Source organism: Acyrthosiphon pisum, chromosome A2, assembly GCF_005508785.2.
Source record: "Acyrthosiphon pisum isolate AL4f chromosome A2, pea_aphid_22Mar2018_4r6ur, whole genome shotgun sequence".
Lineage (NCBI taxonomy): Eukaryota > Metazoa > Arthropoda > Insecta > Hemiptera > Aphididae > Acyrthosiphon > Acyrthosiphon pisum.
Genome location: NC_042495.1, coordinates 116380350 through 116404214, shown reverse-complemented (window position 1 = coordinate 116404214; position 23865 = coordinate 116380350). Strand labels below are relative to the sequence as shown.

At 32.1% G+C, this 23865-nt stretch overlaps 1 protein-coding gene across 1 annotated transcript; it reads right to left on the bottom strand.

The window, feature by feature from the left end:
* Positions 1–3892: 3892 nt before the first annotated feature.
* On the bottom strand, positions 3893–5675 carry LOC100165054 (lipoamide acyltransferase component of branched-chain alpha-keto acid dehydrogenase complex, mitochondrial). Its single transcript, XM_001952666.5, has one exon. It carries the CDS (start codon positions 5509–5511, stop codon positions 4015–4017), a length of 1497 nt encoding a protein of 498 aa, XP_001952701.1. The 5' UTR covers positions 5512–5675; the 3' UTR covers positions 3893–4014.
* Between the last annotated feature and the right edge of the window lie 18190 nt (positions 5676–23865).

The following is a 23865-nucleotide window of genomic DNA, read 5'->3' as shown; positions in this document are numbered from 1 at the left end:
AAAGTTTCAAAAACATTATAATAATATTATTATATGTGTATACTGTATAGATCAAATAAAGTCCTAGACAATTATTTATTATATATAGATTATATAATATTATATGGGGTGTAACAGGAAGACCTGATAAATTAAATTTATTTTGTTATGATCAATATTTAACATTTTTTTATACATAATTTATTGAGTTTTGAGCTACATGTGTATTATATTAATATAACATTTTTGATATTGATTTTTTTAATACTAAAAATAAACAATTTTAAAACAAAATAGCCGATTTGTAAATCTGGCGTTTAGAAAACTTTTGACTGTAAAAACATTTATCTAAGTCAAGTGGTTTATTATTATGACTTTAAAATGTCAATATTTTTTAAAGTAAGGATCATTAATTTGAAATGTAAAACCTTTTACAAAATGTTTTTTACTACTGGATCAACTTTATTTAACAAACAAAATAAGATTTCAAGACTTTGTTAAAAATAAACTACATGACATAAATAAATATTTTTACATTTAATATTTTTCAAAAAACCAGAATTACAAATTTGCAATTTTGAATTTTTCAAAAATAATTTACATGCGATTTAAATTTTTTTATTTTCGTTATTAAAAAATAAAAGTTTAAAAAGTTAAATATATTGTTTGTTATAACTATCAATGTAGAACTTAATTTTGACTTATTTAACTAACGATTTTTTTTTCACATCAACTCACCCACCTTTGATGTAAAGCATATATAAACGCCTATATTTTTGGGTTAAACTTATAGTAATATAGTATACTTATACTTATACTATATGTTTATAATTTATATATAATATATTATCGTCGGATGGTGCAAGATTTATTGTAATACATGAAATAATATAATGACATCAATAGATAGATAGGTACACGTACCTATACGCCATCACAGTAGCTGCAAGTTATCGGATCGACAGCAAATGATCATCTCTGAGATAATATTATTATCATCATTGTCTGCAAACGCGTGAACGACCTTGACGAGAACCCTAAAATCATGATTCAACCAAGGGAGTATTGTTTCAGTTGTCGTGATGTCATATTATGTATAAGATTTATAATTATAAACATTTTTTTTTCATACATATCGAATTTATTTCGAATTAAAACATAGCAAACTCCAAACGATATAGCCTTCAAGTGACGCGCGCATGCGACATAATAAATTATAATATAGCCAACGAAAAGTTCTACCTCCAGCGAAGACCCGAAAAAGTACCAGAAACGCCAACAAAGTCTACATATTATAAAATGCAAGTGTTGCATTCATTTGGTAAATTCTTTTACGATCGGAATAGCCTCTAATGCAGTTCTTTAAGAGCCAATAGTTAATAGTTATTGAATTGATATAATTGATACAATTATTAAATTAAATAATAATATTATATAATATAATTATGTATAATTATATCATAATGATTAATGAATAAGAAATCGTCAACTGACTATAACCATGTTCAGTAATGTTGGGGGGTGGGGTGTTACTTGCTCCCTGAAATTATTGCAAGGGGGAAAAGTAGAATTTTGCTATACTTAGAGTCGAATTCAATATTCATAGTCAATGCTTAAGAATAAGTATTGCTTAAGCTAATTTTGATAATTGAAAAAATAAAAAAATTCTGATAATAACTATAAGCAATGTTTAAGGTAGATCTCAGCCAACCTTAAAAACAAGTAATACTTTTTATTTTCTTACGCCAAAGTCTCTTTTATTTATGAAACTCGCGTTTGTGTCAAAGGTATTGTTTAAGTAGTATACTTATTCTGAATCATCGACTATGAATACGGCCCTTAGAGTTTTTTAGGGGGCAATGCTGAAATGGTCAATAGATTATAATTTAGTATTAACTATATGGTATATTATACTATATAGTACATATTTTACTTACAACAGGTAGTTACAAAAATTACCTACAAGCTACAGTGGATAGTATCCATAAAGGTATAGTATAGTATAGTATAGTATCCACCGGATACCTTTATGGAGTTATTGGGGCTGCAGGGCTGTGGGTTGCCCTCCGAAAAGTTTCAAGTAAGTACGCCACGCCACGCCACAGGGAACCAATGTGCCATCACCTTTTTTCTATGAACTCTAATGACGTATATTAATATATTACTATTTTTCAAATTTGTACACATTTAGTATACGCCCCTCAGACAAAAATCATGACGTTTCTGTATATATGCCCCAGATATGTTTCTACAGCATCCGCCCCAGTGCTGTACGAGATCTGAAGTTGTCTGTGCGGGTTTGTTTTAGTCCCAATGTTCCATAATTTCGTAGGTAGGTACTCTAAATCCTCAAGTTGGGGGTGCTACGGTAAAGTTCATTGATATTTAATGACTAAGTAAAATTATTTAAATATTGTCAATTAGTTAAGTTTGTATTTCAAGCTCATTTGAATTCATGGTTTTAATTTAAATCTTAATAGTTAAAAGAACTATAGGTTGATATTTTTAAATACCTAATATACATAAAAAAAAAAAAACAGTATAATTTTATAATATAAAATGTTTGTAAGACATTTTATATTATATAAACAATAATTTTAATAATGAAGGGCTTTACCCCTCAAAAGCTTCTTTTCCCGATTTCACATCCATCGGGAATGGTCCGAATATAGAAAATTACGCAAATGTGCTTCGACACGTCGAAATCAAATAGTATTTTCTTCGGTGTTCGCGAGCGTTGGCGAATCGGATTATTAAGCATAATACGTAACATACATCTCTGATGACAATAATTATTATAATTATAAATTAACGCCTTACGCGATTCGTGCGTGGGACACATTAGAAATCGTACGGGAAGAAATGATTGTTGAACTCGTTACACTTATTGTCACACTTGCATTTAAACGGTGTTTGTAACAATAACACGACTTTTGCTGGGTAGGTGTGTTTGAAAATGGTAGGTATAATATTATAATATAAACAGTCAAGAACCTCTGTCTTTCCGAGTGAACCTATCACATAACATAATGTTATGACAATACGATACATATTGTGTGTCGTGTATATACGTGGCCACGTGGGTAAAAACGTGTAAACACGACGCACACGCGGCCAACTGTTGCGCAAAGACTTATTATTAGAGACAGGATTTTACTTTTAATGTTTCATTATGCGTGCAGTTAATGGATTTTCAACGATCATAAGCGTGATTAAAGAAAACGACAAAAACAATTTTAACATATTTTTGCATATTTTTAGTGTTTGCGCACACATTTTGTCATAGAAATGATGCATGTTTCATCTGCACATTATACGCTTTAAATGTAATCAAAACGTAGATAAATTTGAAAAATAATACAATTTCACAATAGGTCGTATTATACTGTTTTCCGTACCTACGTTATCCGTAGGTCATTCACCGCTATTTTTACTTGAGAGGATTATGTCAGCGCACTATTTGTTTTCTCTCTCTGACCCACGCGCAAACTAGCAAATTTACATTTAGCGGAACCAACCCTGTGTTATTACTTTTAATATTAGAGTGAATTCACCTATTATCAAAATTCAATTTTAAAACATAACCTGTGTCCCTACTTTGACTATTTTATGATATTTTAATTTTCATGTAAATTATGAGCGAGCGTAAATTATAACAATTAAAAATGCATATAAATTGTAAAAAATTAAAATATCGTAAAAAATCCGATGTAGGGACACAGGTAATGTTCTTAGCTTAAAGTTTGATACTAAGTGAATTCACTTTAATAATAAAAATGTCAACAGTGTTGGTTCTGCTAAACATTGATTTGTTATGTTGCGCGTGGGTCAGAGAAAGAAAACAAATAGGGTTTAATATTACTAATACTAATATTTTGAACTTTTTAAGTGCATATTATATTAAAATTTGAAGTGCATGAAAGTCCGGTCTTTGTTTATTACATATTTTATTAAATAATTATTTATTTTAAAAAACTCAATAGAAATCATAATATTTTAAAAGAGTATTTAACTGCGGCCGAGATGACCGTGTTATTACGATTGCGGCGGCGTTTCAGAATTCAGCTGAACGTCGGCCAACACTAACGACGGGTTCTCCACGTACGTCTTCCAGTCCTTGAAGAACTTGGCCACCGCGGCCCCGTCCAGGATCCGGTGGTCTGCACCCCAAGACACGCCCATAACGGGCGTTCGGACCAGTTGATGTTGGTCGTCGTACCGTGGCCGGTAGTTGATCCGGCCGAACGCGCCGATGGCCACCTCGGGTGGCAGGATCATCGGCTGGAACGCCGACCCTGCGATCGAGCCCATGTTGGACAGCGTGAACGTACCGCCCGTCACGTCAGATGGCGCCAGCTTGCCAGCCGCGGCCTTGGCCCGGAGCTCGGCCAGCCGGCGGGCTACGCCGACCACGGATAGCGTCTGCACGTCCTTGACGTTGGGTACCGCAAGCCCGAGAGGGGTATCGATGGCCACGCCGATATTGTGTGACTCATTGGGCCTGTACGACTTGAAGTCGGGGCTGGCGGTGCTGTTGATACGTGGGTGCCGGGCCAACGCTAACGAGGTGGCCTTCAACAGGAACGGCAACAGTGTCAGCTTGATGTGTGGCGCCAGCTGTGCCTTCAGTTCCATCAACTTAGTCAGGTTCACCTCGTCCGTGATGACCAACGTCGGTATCTTGTTGGACGCCTCCATTGTGTTCCGCATTGTCTTTGCGTAACCGGTCAGTGGTATGAAGTCCTGCAGCGGCACCGAAAGTGGCGGCCGACTGTCGACTGCTGTGGCTGTCGACTGGTCGGCGGACCCGAGTATGTCCTCCTTGAGCACACGACCGTGTTTGCCAGTACCTCGGACTGCAGTCAGATCGATACCCTTTTCGGCGGCGATCCTGCGCACCGCGGGAGTGGTCAGAACCTGCGCCGTTACGCCTGCACCGGTGGCGTCAGCGTCCGCGGGTTCTCCCGACGACGTGGCGGCGACTTCCTCCACATTATCTGCCACTACTTCCGCTCCATCCGCCAGTTGCTCCGCGGCCGCCGTCTCGCCGTCCTCGACCACCTCGATGTCCACCAGGGCGCTGCCTACCCGGGCCGTGGCTCCCGTCTCGTAGTGTACCTTGGTCACGACACCCGCGTACCGGCTGGTTATGGTCACGGTCGCCTTGTCGCTCTCCACCTCGCATACGTCGTCGAATTCTGATACCACGTCACCCACGTTAACGTACCACTCCTTGACGGTCACCTCGCTGATGCCTTCGCCGATGTCGGCCAACACGAACGGTACGATATTTTTGCCGGCGCGCGTACAATAACCTACGGTGCCAGCGAAGTCGGTGGCACTGCGACCGCAGCTGAGGCGCACGAACGACCGCCTCGGTTTGGGTTCCGGTGGACGGCGCGTAGACCCGACCACGCATTTCCGATCGTCGCTGGACCGGTGACGGACGCCGGCCACGACTATCCTGCAAAGCGGTCTGGCCGCGGCGACGGCGGCGGTGCGTCTCACGGTCAACACGCCGGCCGGGAACATGGTCGCGAAACACGCCGTTTACACGTACGACAAGATATAATATATTACACGACTATGGTAATTATGTGGTGTTCGAGTGGTGCAGTGCTCGCGCTGTACACGTTGCCGTTGTTTACACGCAGACGCATCGCCGACCGCGGTATAGACTGATTACCATCGGATTCCGCGGGTCCGGGCCGATGCGTGCGCGCATGTTAATCAGCTGAACTCAAGGTCAAAAAACGAACGCACACGCGTGTATAATAGGTGATCGATAGGTATAACGACCGCGGCCGTCCAATACGTATAATAAGTTGCAGTGCTTTTTAAAATGCGATAACGCGCGTGTTGCAGGTGTATCGGTTCGGTGGGTACCTATATGGCTATATTATATTATACACGTATATTGGACGTGTACGTATAGTGCGCATCAAACACGTAGGTCGTACCAGCTATCATAACAGTAAAAACGTCATTTAAGGTACGCGACTAGACAGTAAAATATGTGTACAATAAAAATCGAACGTCTTACTGTTATGTGACTTGCATCATAATTCATAATACAATATAGTACTATATTATAGAGTAAACCGTCGATGTCGTGTCGAATCCCACGCAGGAGAACGGAAAAAAATGTCGAGGGGATTTTCTTTCGAGATAACGCGAGGTTCAAAATACGAAACTACTGTGTATAAATTATAGGCGTATCGGCATGGGAGTGAGCAGACCTAGCTGGTACTGGGGAGGTGGAGTATTTTGGATAGCATAATCCGTTGCTATATTTTCAAAGATAATTTATTGATATTAGTCATGGTTCGAGATATAAGATTGCCTGATACTTGCAATTTATACATACCACCTAGCAACTATATTTGGAGAAAAAAAATTGGCCCACAGGAGCTCCCTATATGGATAGGTGTACGCACGTCTATAGGTATATTATGTTGATTTTTATAAAGTTATAACGAAATGCGTAGAGACTATAAAGTATATATTATAGTTTCAAAAATTGTTCGTTTAACTCGTAAGTTATAACCAATAATAAATAAATAATAACAACATTTCAAGACAATTAAAAATGGAATTGGTACTCACTACTCAGGTACATGTACATGCACTCATGTAAATGCTTTACATGTATAATGCATATGAATATATGATAGGTAGTTTTACTAATTTTAGTAATTTTATTTTGTTCAACATCATTTATGTACATAACAACTATAGGTACATTAAAACTAATACTGTTTATCACACCTATTTTCACCTTATGACACCTTGATCTAATTTCAATAGGTACCTATATACAGTATACACATGATAAAACGAATGTCGATGATAAGATTATTACCGATAAAATATTTTTGTAAAAAAAATAGTGGGTAATAATAACTTGTACAACTTGTACAACAGTAAAAATGTTATCTCTGTCTCACACACGTAAAGTATATTAAAAATTTCCCATCATGATTACATTATTTAAATGAACATAATTCCATATAATATGTAGGTATAATAACAATTATTATAAAGATGAATGTTATCTGTGTTTTGCCAAAAACTTTTATTAATATTGTGGTTTTATTTTTTGGTTAAATGTTTAGAATTTTTACTATTCAAATTTTTTAAATATTAAAAACACCTTTCGACAAACACAGATAATGTTATTCACACTATAATTTATTGTTATAATTTCCATAATTATTTAAAAAATGGTCAATGTTTTTACAAAAATCATTAATTATATGAACTATTTACTTTGAGAGGTTTGAACTATTATTACATCATTGCACATGATAAAGCGGAGAAAACAGTGTACCTTGATGTGGTTATATTATGGTGTCCATCGTCCCCATTACTTCATTATAAAAAAAGTTTGATGAGTACATGCAAAGTGTAACACATGCAAAACCAAAAATATTCAAGTTTCTAAGTTTTAGTTTACGTTGAACTTAATTTTTAAACAAATAATAAACATTAAACAATGACTAAATCTAATTTTGATATGAAGCTCATAAGATATTTATTAGCTATTGCCATATTATGTCAATAGTTTAAGTTATATCTAACCATACTCGGGTGTTGAGTATTGCACTTTTATTGTTCATCCTTTTTTTATTGAAAATTTATATTTAAATTTGGGTGAACCCTTTACACACTATATTATTGTATTAGAGGTTTGAGGCCATCGAAGGAGGGCAGAAAAAGAGGATTTAATATCTATTAAAAAGTTTGCAACACCAAAAATTATGTGATCCAAATGACCCCACTGATGTTGGAGATGTTCCGGGACCTTGGAAATAAATACATAGTTATAGAACCAATATTTCGTTGTAACCGATTTCCCTATAAACGGTATGCACTGCAGTATTTTTCTTTGTTTTTCGTATATTTTGCAGGTCGGAGTTCGCATCACTATATTAGTTACCTATATCCTATCCACTGTCAAAATATATAACGAGATTCCTGACCGTGCCTCCTGTATAATATATACGCGTATCACATTAATTATTATTATATCGTATACGCGACGCATTACATATTTTTCATTCTACATTTTATATAATAACGTAATAAACCCGTTTTCGTTTATCGGCCGCTAATGTTATATTACGCATATAACACATAATATAATATTACTATATTACCTATATACGTACAAGTGCGTACCCATTTAGACGTTGGTTGCACGCGCCCGACTGCGGCGAAGTTCACCGCGTCGAGGTATATTATATACACAGGGCGATTCACGACAATCACGCTCAGCCCATTTTTCAACAACGCAGTTATTCAAAATCCTATTTTTAGAATTTTTAAATATACATGTACCTATGACCATATTTCCTAACTTTTGTTTTTTTAAATGAGAAAATAAACTATCAACATTAGTAATTTGTAAAAATGGTCTAAGTATGATAAACACTAGATTCAATATTACATAATTTTATATTTTTGTAAAACCATTGTTAAGGCCTTTTATCATTAGTGTAAACATTTTAATAACTCATTCTAATTTTTAATAAGTAACTACCTACATCACAATTTAAAAAAAAAATTATCTACTTATATAGTTTACTGTAAAAAAAAGGGTTCTCATTTGAAAAATAGAAGTTTGTATCACAGAATACTCCTTAAGTAGTGTAAAAAACTCAGAAATTTGGATATATATTATGTATAGTCTTAAAGTAAATTTAAAAATTCCAAAAAAAATCATAATTTGAATAGATTGGAAAGGAAAAAATTAATGGTGAGCATGCTTTGTAAATCACACTGTATAATATGGCAATATTTCTATATCATAACGCCGAGTGATAATATCACATATTATGTGCGATGTAAAGATGTAAATAGAAACAACGTTGTACCACTGTGAAACGCCGAGCACTTGAAACACGATAGTAATATTATTGTTCGCGATACCAAAATCAAACCTCAAAACAAGAAGAAATATGTATACTGTGAATGTCATAAAATATTCTTGTTTATTTTTTTCCTTTTAACTCGGATGACTATGCTACATTATTGTACACAACAAAAAATAATATTAATATTAATATATTTTATAAAATGGCGATCAAACATTGCTACAAATATCTCTATAATCGTTGATTTAATAATATTACGAGTCCTTTAAGTTTTTGAATAATATTATTTTACCATGTGGTGTATTTTTCCTCAACCCACCACCCACCCAAACTTGAGAAATTATTTGCAAATATTCAAACATTTTTTTTTATAATAGATATATATTTTTAGAACCAATAAAAACAATCTATGTATGAACAAATAAGACGTGGGTCAACGGGATCCCATATAAATAGGCTAACAACATGGTTCTTCTTTACCCATGGTGGTTTTATGTAACAAGTCAAGAGATATTTTCGATTTAAAAGACATGGTATACTTTCTTATCAGAATGGTTACCGGGATCTCGATGACGTATACTGTGTAGGATCTATTTGCCAGCATACCCGTATTCGATATCTGATTTTGCCAATTTTATATAATTATTTTAAAAAATGAAAATTTTGTACAAACTTCAAATGTAAATAAAATGTATTAGAATATATACTTCAACAATCTGTTCAAGAATTTTAGTACAACTTCTCGTGATTATTCTGATACTAAAACCATGTTTCTACAATAGACGAGGCCTGAGAACTATTTAAAATAAAAAAACATATTTTTACGGTCGATTCTTTTCTACTGTGACTACTCTTAACGTGCTTCCGGAAGCTTCCTATTTTTTATGACGATATTAAGCTCTTTGTTAAAGTGAGTTCTGTTGATGAAATATTAGTCTAATAATACCTTTGTAAGATTTTTTTATAGATTTTTATAAAATAAAACAAATTACCCATAACGACTTGTTTAAATATAGTGTATTTTATTATTTGTTCATTAACCCCGATAGGTAGGTAGTCTACTGTTTTAACGCTTAGAATTGTACCCAAAATATGTATCCATCTTGTTCAATCAAGAAGATAATAACCAATACTGGTGATACTAATAATATTTAGGTATCAACACATTTGCACTTTTAATTTCCAATCATCATCGACATATTAATAAATAGTTAATTGGTATATTTTACTAAAAGTAGATAGGTACCTACCCACAAAATAGAACATAGTTGAATCATAGTTGAATATTATAATCAGATTGACAAAAGTTCAAGAAAGAGAAGACCTCCATCATTACCACCATCCCCATAACCACCATCACTACTCCATCACAACCACCATCACAAGCACACAATATAACTTTAATAATACAAAAAATTAAATACCCTACATACTAAAAATAAAAACAGCATTATGTTTTTTTAATATTCAATAATTAGTCCCGATTAAAGTTTCTTATTTATGTCTGAGGAGAGAATTCATCAGGAATGGAATTAAAAAGACAGTGTATGTAAATATAAGAGAGTTTGCGTTTAAATCGTGTTTCGTATAAAATCGTTTGTAGTAAAGACTTGCTAGTTTGGTAACGGTAATGGTTTTTAAAATTCATACCTATGCGTTTGATATTCCATCGCTATACAGTTGCCTGCAACGTCGTAGCGGTATATAGAAATCAACAAAAATTATATTATTTCATTTGCGTACTTACCTATACCTAAAAAAAATATTTTGTTTTGAATAATCAAGTCAAATATAAATTGTTGTTTCAATTAATTAGTACTGTTGAGGATTAACAAATCCATGATGACCCTGATTAACCATGGTGATCTCGGGTAAAAATTAATAGGTGGCAGAATCTATAATAGGTTGTTTTAAAGCTATAGGTACGTTTACTGGTAGAATCGACGGGGACCTGCCCAAAAACCACTTTACCACATTACAGTGAAATTTACGAAGATTTTGAAAATAAATTATAGTTCGACATTTTTATACTACAACTGCAGGGTAGTGATTTTTTATTATTTTTTTTGTTTATCAGTTACCACCATTGAGAATCTGAATATATTGTAGTATCTATATACTCAATGATATCACATACACGAGTTAAACGAAAGACGTATTTTCAACAAATATTATTTGATTTTTTTTATATTTCTAACTGTATACTATAACATATGTTATCTTCGATAAACATTTTTTAAGTGTTTAAAAGCTTTATTCATTAAATATTAAAGTTTTCACTGCTAACACCTTCAATATATTTATAGATGGTCAGTTAATCAAACATTGCATTTCTTTTGATAAAAAATGTATTTTTAAATTTTGAGTAGGTAAGCATATTATATATAAACACGTTTACAAAGTTGTTATACTTCTAAGACAGTTGTTTTCACTATGTGATAAATGGTAATTTCTCTTAAATTTGAAGACGCTCGAGTCTGCTAGTGACCCACCCAAGCACCTAAATCCTATCTTATTTGTACTCGTATTTTTTAGTCATTACATGAGCGTATTGGAATGTGAAAAATATTTCTTGTTTACCTACTCGTGACGTAATAAAGAAATTTACAATTTTTATGTTTATGGATGATATAATGTACCTATTATTTTTTTGAAGTAAACGTTCTAATCTGTTATTTTTGAGGACCAATTTTAATTTAACTTATTTTATACACATTTTAATTACTATAAGTACCTAATGTAATAAGTAATAACATTAAAAATAATTAAAATTAAACGCATTATTTTCAGTTAGGTAATATGAAAAAAACTTTACCGGCAGTGAGATGAGAAATAAGTAATAGCCTGCAACTTTTCATAATAACGCTAAAAAAGAATTATAGACAAACAAAATATATGCGGCTTGGTCGCTTGGATATCATAAACTATCATTTATAGGTACGTGTCGGAAATTTATTACATAAATCAAAGTATATATGTATATAATATTATTATGTATAGGTACGTCATTCATTTTAATCTAATTGTCTTTAGTCTTCAAGTGTTTGCATCTTGTATAATAGGTCATCAGTCATCACCAAAGTTAACGTAATTTTTAATAAGATTAGAATTTTGTCGGTACCTGTACATGGTTAATAATTGGTTGCGTTCATATAAACAACACGTATTATACATTAGCACTAATTAATTATGACGCATTTGAAAATACATATTTTCTAAACATCGATATTAATTATTTTGATACCTTTTCGTTCTAAATTCTAATTATATAGATAGTATGTACAAATTGTATGGACCGATGTGTGTAATATATATATACATGTATATATATATAATCGTACCATCCTACGTTTACTACGTAGTTATAGTGTACGGCGTGGTATGTCTGTGTCAATAAAAAGAGTTTGGGTGAATAGAATCGCGTTTAATTACGCGTTTGAAAAATAAATTAAATCCGTCTCGTTGCCTCGTTGATACGCAAAGTACAAATACACGAAAACGGTCGAATAAAATCTGGTAGCCATTTAGGTATGCATAACATAATATTAAAATAACTGTGTATAGTATTATATTGTAATTCGTATTTTGTATTCATGCTTACAGTTGTAACATAATCATGACGAAATCACGGCGCCGCAGATATTACTTTACTGACCACCAACAACAACGTGTGTCTAATATAATATACCTGCAGCAGTATAATATAATATAACTACAGCGCGAATCACTGCGGTATAATAACATTTAGGTGCAAAAAAAATATGGACTAGCTCATTCACAAAACAGTGTGTTGGAAATATTTTATGGAAATCCGATGACTAATCGAAATCGAGTATACCTATACCTATATCGTTACCTCCTCTCTACAGTGTATAAATTATTGTACCTATACGCACTGCATAAACGACAAGGTCTTAGAGTATATTACATATTATTACTATTATTATGCCATCATATTATTATGTACACTCGTTGTTGCAGGAAATCGATGACTACGACGACGAAAAATATCGCCACAGTGTATACGTTGAGAGGACGCGTGTATTGCAGCGAGTGGTTTTACGAACGGCGAATAATTCGCGTATAAATAATATTATAATAATTATTATTATATTAGGTTTATACAGGGTGATTCATCAAGCGTGCTCTTCCCTCTTTTTCTTCAATCGTGTAGTTATTCAAAATATGATTTTTAAAATTTTTAAATATACTCAAAAATCGTATTTTCAAATTCTTGAGATTTTTTGTAGCAACTACCTACTTAAGTGTTTTGTGGAGATACAAGCTTCTATATTTTTCAGATGAGAACACCTATTTTCTACTGCAAATTATTTAGTGTTTAATTTTCTGAAAATGTTGACGTGTCAGAATCAAAATTCAAACAAGTAGTTTTTAGTTACCTATTTAACTTTGTATATACTAATACAGAATAATAGGATAATAAGGTTAATTGGTTCAAAATAATTGATTCTGAAGATATTGTGGCTATGGAGAATTGAAAATTTTATAAATTTAATGATTAATTTATGTTAATAAATTGTTAAAAAGGTCTAAGTTTAAAAAATATTAGACCCGATATTACATCAACTTTATATTTTTGTAAAACCATTTTTGAGGTCTATTATACTTAGGATAAACATTTAAGTAAATTACCAAAAATTACTCGTTTGAATTTTGAATATTCAAAAAAAAAGATCCACTAAAAAACTTAGAATAAAAAACTGTTGTTCTCATTTGAAAAACATCTGAAGTTTGTATCACCACGTGAAAATCCCTAAGTGGGTAGTACAAAAAAGTTTAAAAATTTGAAAATAAGTATGGCTTTTGAGTAGATATATTTAAAAAACCAAAAATCACAAATAAATATTCAATTGAAAAAAGGGGGTGAGCGTGCTTGGTGAATCACCCTATATATTATATCAGTGTTTATAACGTTCATAGTCCTCCGCGATTGCAGCGGTCGAAAACGGTCTTCTGGCGGACACCCTGCAGTTGTACCTAAATACATAACACGTATTTGAATATTTTCTCCTATCGTCGGTATATTATATATTATGTTATTTTTAATTTGAATATTACGTCATCCGCGGCGGATGTAATATATGTATATAAATTAAATGCATAGCTCATTCGATTCGTTGATCGTTCGATCGAATTATACGCGCATATTAATATAATATATTACGCACGTTTTAAATAATATAGGTACAGGTAGGTACCTACTTATGCAGGGCCGAGATTTCAATGAAAAAACTGGGGGCGCTGTTTCATTATTATTTTACAGGGCGAACCTAACAGAACAATAGATGCATAATATTATGTCAATATAGTAACGGTGTAACTTGTTTAGCTAATAACTCAAAAATCAAATAACGATATATGCATATAATGATGAATAACAAATTCGGACCCTCGTCCGCTATAGTTGCACAAGACGTGTTTTAGGAAAACAGAATATAGAATGGAAAATGTTTTGGTTTTCATCTGGCCAGGGAGAACTTCAGAAATCTGAAATTAATTCGGGAAAGCAATGAACAACTTCACCCCGTCACTACACCATCCACCCTTCATTAATCGCATATTAAATGATGGCTCAGTACGGCGCATAATAACGTATTAATATAAAATAAAAACTAATTATAACCTTAAGGCATGAATATGGCATTTAATCATTTTGAGCGCGATGCAGATTGCAAAACTGGGGGCGCTAAACCAACTCCCACACACGCACAAATTGCGCCTATGAGCCGATAATATAAAATATATATTATTAGTTGTCTGGGTGCGTATAGGTTAGGTTATACTATGCATAATATATTAATATGTAACTGTGCAGTAAGTGAAAAATAATTATGTCGTTATACCATTGTGGTCAATATCCATATTATATTATACATATATACTATATGTATAAGGACCGACGAAAACTCACACGAACCGTTATTATTATGGGCGTCACTGTCACTGCCACGGCAATAATATATTATCAATATGACGTAAATATCGTGACGATTATACCTATAGATAATTTAGATGTATGTATATATACACATTTCGACCTCCATCAAACGCCGCCGCACAAAATGCCCGTTGGTAAAAATGTTTAAATGTCATTCACTTTCACATTCCGACAGAGTGATCCGACACATTATTATGATTATACGGTAACGATTTATTTCCGATACCTCATTTGGATATATTTTATAATATTATTAATTATAATATTATGCATATATTCTATAATACTACATATCTGTAATACTACCTCATACAATAAAACGTTTGTGTGTATACAACGATCGGCGAGACCGACGTAGATATAAACTAACGAAAAAAACCAAAGTAAAAAAGTATGTAGGTACTTGGGCATTTTAAATATTTTTTTTTAAACATATCTATACTTAAACGAAAACGCCGGCCAGTGCGTGAATAACATTACGCATTAATCGACACGCGGTGTGGGGCACACAACTCAATACACGTATAATGGATATTATGGCCTATGGTCATATAGATATTCGATGAATACAAATTAAGCGTCCTCTCCTCTACAACGGTCCTCTTCCTCGCGGCCGGCCGAGCACTGTAGATCCGACGGGAACTTTTGTAGTTCGTCTATCCCCCAGCTGGAGGTAGGTAGGTATAGGTGTTTCGGTTGCCAGCCGGGCACACCAATATATTATAATTTGGTTACCACCGATATCATAACGTTAAGTCATAACGCTATTATATTTTTGGTCCGGTAACAAATATTTTTTCCCGTAATATAAACGGAACGCGTTTCGAATAAATAACATTTTCTAACGACGATATTATATACAAAACCCGTTTTCGTATTCACGCGCACCTGAGAAATAGCTATTTAGTAGTTTATAATACTTACATTAATATTATATGTTGTTATTATTATTATTATTATGTACAAAAGGATGACTTCCACACAAGACTATAATAGGTACGATAATAACTTTATATAATATATAATATGCACACAATACGAACATCACTGCAGCACGTCTGTATATCGGCGCGCATACAAACGTGTCGTTAATAATATTGAATTCGATTCGTATACATCGGTATTGTACAGGAAACTTGGATCAGTTTTTATTAAATTCTTGTAAAATGTCACACATTGAAACATATTAATAGATATAATAATAATATATTAATATGCAAATAATTGCAATGTTATACATAGATAACACACTGCATATAAATTAAATTAAAATAAGGATAAGCTATTGAAGTGAGTGTTTGTGCAGCTTCCGATAAGCTGATATAGCTTGTGGTGCAGTATACAATGTTTCTTATCGTAGAAATTATATATAACTTATTAATTTAAATAATAAATGCAGTTAATATCATATTTTTAAAATAAAAGGCATTAATATTATAAACTTTTGATTCTTGATACACATAATTATTGTTTTTGGTTTATTCACATAACTTAATTAGGCTATTTTTTTAAAATAATTAATATATGAGTCATACTTTAAGAAACCCCTAGAATGTCCCTATAATTCAATAATTATTGAACGAGCTATATATATATATTATATTGTATAAGTCGTTTTATTTGTGTATTAAATAATTTGTTTACATCGTTAAAGATATAAAAAAAAAGCGTATAGGTTGTATTTATATTTTATAATAGATGTAATATGCTTTCGATGTATCATATATGGTTAGCCTTCGTATCAATAATGATACTGAAATTATAAAATCGAATCAATATCATATACCTATATAATATTATGAATTGCACATTATATAGTGCCTATTAACATAAATACACTTGGTGGGTGTTATGTGTTTAAAAGGTTATTAAAAGCAGCATTTTACACGCGAATTCTAACCAAACCTTTCCCCGAGGGTGTTCTACATTTTGAGTGTTTTTATTATTTTTATATCCTTGTTACCATTACTATCATTATTAATATTCATAACTAGTAATGATTCATATGAATCTGACTTCCTTTAGGAATTTATAATTTCCAATGAATTAAGAATAAATCAAACATTTTTATTTTTTCATAACTACCGATTATTATTATTATTCTTGTTGAACCAAAGAAAAATAATAGCACTAATCCAATTACAATCAATTATAGTTATAATTTATAACATTAACACTTATTGTAACAATTTAGGTACTTAATTATGATTATAATAATATACACTTATAATTTATATACTATACAATGTATATTATATACCATTCACTTTTAAATTTTATTTTTTATGTATATATTATGTATTTATTTTTTAAACTTTACTGGCTAATTGGCATGAATCAAATAAATTATAATTTTATCAACACATATTTTATCCTTGTTATAATTTAAAATAATATTTGATATTATATTCCTGTTGAAAAAAACATAGTAAAACGCTGCTAAAATGTAACATATTATATGACGCGTGATAAACCACTATCCACATTATTTACTACCTATACAATATAAATTATAATGATCATTGATCTATACAAATATATGAAACAGCCAAAAGCTAAGTACCAAAGTTCGTATACCACCCAATGTGATCAAACTATTTATATGAAAACGGAACTGTTTTAACTTGAATAATTCTGCATTCATATATATACAAACGTTTCGGCAGTTTATGGACTGCGGTATCATGTATCCTATACGTAAGTTTGGTTAGGCTACACAGAAAACCGCAATTGCCATGCCACTAAATCAAATTGCCTGCGGAAAACGCGAGTGAAAACACTGAAAACTCAAAATCTCTTATTACAAAGCGTACGAATAAAAAAAATAGTGAAAATGAACTATTAGCTATATAGCGGCTTTTGTTACCCACACAAATAGTTCAACCAAATCGAGATCCAACAATTTCCATTTGTTTTGAACATTAAATAATACTGTTGACTAATGCACTTGATTTACACTTAATGGTTAATATACACTTTAAGCACAATACTACTTTAGTCAGTATTATTTTACTAACACTTATGACTTTACTATATTGTAATGTATTATTGTTGTTTAGTAGTTAGTAAGTACCGCGTACACCCTGAAGGGGTGTGTGCATAAAAAATTTAAATAAATAACAATGCACATTACAGTGTAATATATAGTGTAGTATAGTTTTAAGCATAATTCTTATTACAACACATTAAAATAATAAAATATATAATAATACTAATAAATATAACAGAAACTATTAACACGAAAATATGTCAGTACGACCCATAAATATATATAATTCCTATATGGTTGTTATAAATAATATAAAGCACGCATGTATATAATTATACTTTCATTATTCTTTTCATTGTTTCGTACCTACTGACATATCGCAGTAAATAATAATATATAGAATATTGATATAGGGCGAATTGTATTAGGGTCACAGAATGAATTTTAAAAGTAATTTATGTAGATCTAATCGTCTGAGTTTTAAAATTATAATTTATGACAAAGTTATATCACGTATGTATTACAGCTTGCTACAGTCGCTTGCCCGTACGCTAAATTAGCGAATATTCATATATTATTATTATTAAGATTTAGTTCCATAAATGTTTCAGTACAAAATGAAACCAAACATCTTGAGATAACACTGGACAAACGCTTTTTATCTAGAAACGTCACCTTTAATCTGAAAGAAAAATAGCGAACTTCATATTTCATATTTATTCGTCCCCTTCTAAAGTCCAAATTAAATCTCAGAATCAAACTATAAGTACTCTTGTACAAGCCCGAGATGAAGATAATTTTGGGCTCGCGGCCAAATAATAATATAATATACACATTAGGTATCCATATATTATAGTAAACGTAGGTACTACCCGTCAAGGGCCCACTATTACTCGATATCCGTTGTGGGCCAGGGTCCAAGCCTCCCTTGCATCTTTAATCTGGGCTTGAATGCAGTTGGTCGGAACAGCTTAGTCATAAACTCATATGGTATACAAATCTGAGACCTTGCAAATCATCTGACAATCCACACAATCCTAAGGCTTTTCATAATATAGGTATTATGGTGTCCCGTAGTATTCAACTAACATACGAACATAACATTATATTATACAAAGATCTACAAAACATAGCGACTGTCAATCACTTTTCCAAACATCATTATAAATGCTTTCGTTCATAATTAATCTCCAACCCTTTAATAAAAATAGTAATATGATGGCCTCCATTTCTATTCCTGGTAAGCCTCCTCCTCGCCGGCTAAAATGCTGCAACTGAAATCGTGATACTAACCAATAAATATTTAAACTAGGTATGACTGGCGAACAGGTGACTTGCTCTTCATTCCTCTCATCTCATACAATTATTTATCATCACAATAGAGATTACATTATTATATTCAACTATACGCGGTATATACAAGGATACCTATAACATTCGATTGGTTATTGTGACATTCGTATAAACAAGAAATCGCGTATGTTACTTATTCGATCATTTTTCTGCCAATCCAACCACACGCCGTTTTCCCTAATAAATCTAAATTAATCGGACTGTATAGAATCGATCGGATTCGTTTTACGCTGCTCAATGTGCCGCATACCATCGACGAAGATTACGTACTTATGTACTAAACAGCTCCCATCCACGTCTCTTAAGGTCAAAAACGTTACTACAAACACGCAACACAGTCATCGCTGTGTACCTATTTGGTTATATATATAATATACGTGATAATATTATATTCTCGTAGACATGCGGTAGTTATATAGGGACACAGCGGCCTGGGGGGGTAAAACGATTTGTGCGCACCGCGAGTCTTAACAAATTCGTCTAAAGTGAGAGGATATAATACTATTATACAGACCTATACCTATACCTATACCTACGTATGATTAACGACAAATAGAATAATATAATTATACACATTTACATAATAGCTCGAAAAGTATGAGCGTGCTGTGTAGTGCGTGCTACTCGGAACCGGGTGGGTATGTGTGATGATGTTCGCGTCTCGGATCATATCTACACATGATATAATATTATGTGTGTACTTATGATGTGCATATTATATATATATATATATATCGGTACACATAGTATGTGCACTGAGGGTGCAGCGTATACATATGTGAACTGTGTATACCCACATTATGGGTGCAATCTCACTATCTCAGAGTTCGCGAGGCACCTCATCCAAAGAGACGTGTACTCACGCAAGTACGTGTACAAGATGATTTTTTAAACGTGTTTTTTAATCGTTTTTTTTAAAAAGCATTCAATGTTGCTCACCGATCAAAATCTTATTTACGGTGCCTTATTACGGCAAAAGCTAATTACTTACATATATTATGACATTGCGTTGAACTGCATGACGAAATATTTAACTAAGTACTTCATATTTATATAATACGTGTTCCTTGTAATGCGTAGCTGCTACTAACCTAATTATATTAATATACAATTATTTAGGTATATTAATGCACATCAATGATCAATACGTTTTGATATTTGATTTAAGATAATTGATAATATTTAAGTGTTTACTCTCAAATTTTTTAAACTATTATTTTACGAAATTGTATGTTGTTACGAAACAACATTTTTGACAACAATTGTATTTTTTATAATTTTTAGGTATCCTGACATTTTTAAGTGATTTACTTTTTTGAATGACAATGCTCATTTTTAATTTAAAATTCCAAAGAAGTGAGTGTCATTAATGGATTTTTGCACTTCTTTGCTTACATCAAAGTACCACCTGTAAATATTTTTTTATTATTATTAATTCTGTACCTATGTGATTCATTCAATTGATATGTATATATTCTACACTAATCACATAAACTAATTGTGTCCCTAAATTATAGATAGTTTATTTCAAATAAAGGAAAAATATATACTCCAGACCAGAATATTTCGATATAATATAAAAATCAAAATTTAAACGAGTAGTTGTAATTACCTAGTTATAGCTTACTGCAAGTTTAGATTAGTGGAGTCAAGCCCATGTTTAAGGGTTGTAAAGCGTGGGAAATTTCACTCTCCTGGATTGAACTTTGTAATGGTAATTAGTAACATATTGTGTATAATGTAAATATTTTTTTTTTATATAACCTACTTATTGTACTATCGGTTTGTAGATGGAAATTTGAAAATTAAGTATATTTATTATTATTGTTATTGCAAGTGATCAAGTGGTAATGTGGTATGAACATTAACACTGATATCTACTATTTTATTACTTATACTATAATCTCTATATCGCGACTTCACTCAAGACAAAATGAACTAACATAAAATACCACACTATCTCGCTGTATTTCGGTTTTAGCTTACCTCAGTTTATGGGAAAATAGATATTGGTGCATGTCGTGGCGAACTAATAATTGTACCGAAATTTACAATCCACATGTGACGGATTAGATGTAACACTTGATAGATTTTCCAACGTGGTTCAAACTAATCTCTAACTTTCCTGAAATCTCTAAGAACAATCTATCTAGACCTTTCGAGAAAATCGTTCGATTATTTTATGTCTCGCCTACAAACTACAAACATAAGAACATTGTGTTTTGTTGTTCATTTTAATAACAAACAATAAATTAAAATAAATTATTTTATTTTATTTAAAAAATAATCCTTAACGCGTGGTGAGTCGGATAGTCAATAGTCTATACAATTTATTTCTGTAACAAATGGCCATCCTTTACATAGACAAAAATTAATTTTATTTTCGTGATTTGAAACGAAATTTATGAGTGAACTACTACCCTATATGTATTGAAATAATAAGCTTAAATCATCCTCAGACTCTCAAGGAATCTATCGGTGTAAGTAACTTATACTCCAATTTATCCAGTAGTTTCTGAAATTTAGCACTTCAAACATTCCAACGTACTTATATGTTAAACGACGTTAAACACAAACGTTCTAAATACGACACTGAGTGGAGTAGTGGACCAAAATTTTGCGAGGTAACGCTATGTGAAAAACTCCACTTATGCGAAAGCTCTAACTAATAAACTACTCATTCGATATTTTTGTATCAAAATACTCCAAAAAACATTCCAGTTCTGAATAAATCACTTATAAAATATATGTTTTCTTTCAAAAATGAAATATTTTTAATAAAAAAACGATGACGATAAAAAAATAGCCAAAAATGTTGTTTGAATAACTTTGATTGTTTTAAATAACGAGTGTTGTCCAATACAATATAAAATAATCACCCTGTATGGGTGTAGACTGTTTAGTATAGAATGGGTAAGGAACTCCCGGACAAATGATCGTTTCTGATAGGTGTTTATGTATATACTCGCATATTTAATATTTATACGTATTAATTGGCAACGAAATATACTTCCTGTAAATATTAAATTGATTATTTATTTAATATACCTATACGTACTATTTATTTATTTTTTTTTTTACTTGGCTCGAAACGCTACCGCATTTCTAAATAGTTGATCGATTCAAAAAAATAAAAACTGACAAAACCGGTCTTGCTAAATACCTTTCGTCGAAATACTATACTATATGTCTCGGAGACCATAATATATTGTATATAGGACATACCTTGGACGGGGAGTCGTCGCGGTGACATGCGTTGGAGGAAGCGTTTTTGATTAATAGAAAAATGCATTTAAAAAAAAAAAAGTTTGGATGAGCCGAACAAGAATTGACCCAGCATAATAATATTATAATATATCACGTAACCTGTACCCCCTTAACCTACGTAATCGTTTGCGTCGCCGGTACTTATCATACATAATATAGTACATTATGGTACGCACACTCCAATGGCGGACAACCGTCAATGCCCTGACGACGTGTTGTCGCAATCGCCGGCTGCAGCGGTATAATATGTGCACTGTGCAGCGTATCGCAAATTGTTTATAATATTCTGTTATTAGTTATACCTACGCCACGATAATACCTAATGTGCTCATCGTCAAAGGTGAATAGATATAGGTATAGGTATTATTATTTATAAGTGTGGTTAATTACGATATCATGTTTTTTACTGTTACTTTCGTCTGTCCGTACGACGAATTTATTGTACAGTTTAAGCGAATTAACACTGCGGGTCAGGTGGATCGCTGTTTCTTCTACGGAAGTAATAATTATTATTGCGAACAGAAAAATATTCTATATATTATGTATATATATTATTACGTGATATCGTATATATATATTTAAATATTTATATAACATATTATATTATAATGCATATATACAGGGTGGTTATACCACTTGTATCCTTTAACAATAATTATTATATTTATTCAAATTATGAATTGTCGGAATTTACAATCAGGTACGCTTAAGTGCTATACTTTCAAATACTTTTCAAATACGAGATTTTAAGTAACAGTTTTTGGTCAAAATCTACGCTCGTTCGAATTTTGATCAAGGTCCATAAATATTATTAAAAACATCGTCTGCTTAACAATTTACAAAAAAAAGATTTTAGATTCTCATTAGAAAAAATTGTCTTGTATCGCCAAAATATAGAAAATGTCCTCTAGCACCAAAGGACACTACATAAATCATATAAACAATTGAAGACCTAAAATTAGATGGAAATGATGTCATTAAGTAAGTAGTCATACTTAAATATTACAGAAATCAGAATATTATTTTAATAAATGCATTATACTAAATTAAAAAAAGGTGGGTAAGTGGATTTCGCTCTGCTGTACAGTAGGTTACAAGTGGGTCACTGTATAATGGATGGTATTAAATTTGAATTCAATGATATAATATCATTGTATAAGAAAAACGATTCTGAGCGGAGACGGTATGTTAGTCTACTGTCTAGGTATAAGACATAATATTATATTAGGTACCTATAATAAATTCCAAATTAATCATATCATAATATTTATTAGGTACTTATAACGCGTTATACATCAACAAAAAACCGTGGTACTATCATAGATATATAATAGTATACTTTAGAAGTTTCAAGTACCCACGAATAATATTATACAATCACAACAAAATAACAAAAAATAGTTATACACTAGGTTTTTAATATGTAATTCGTCCAAATTTGT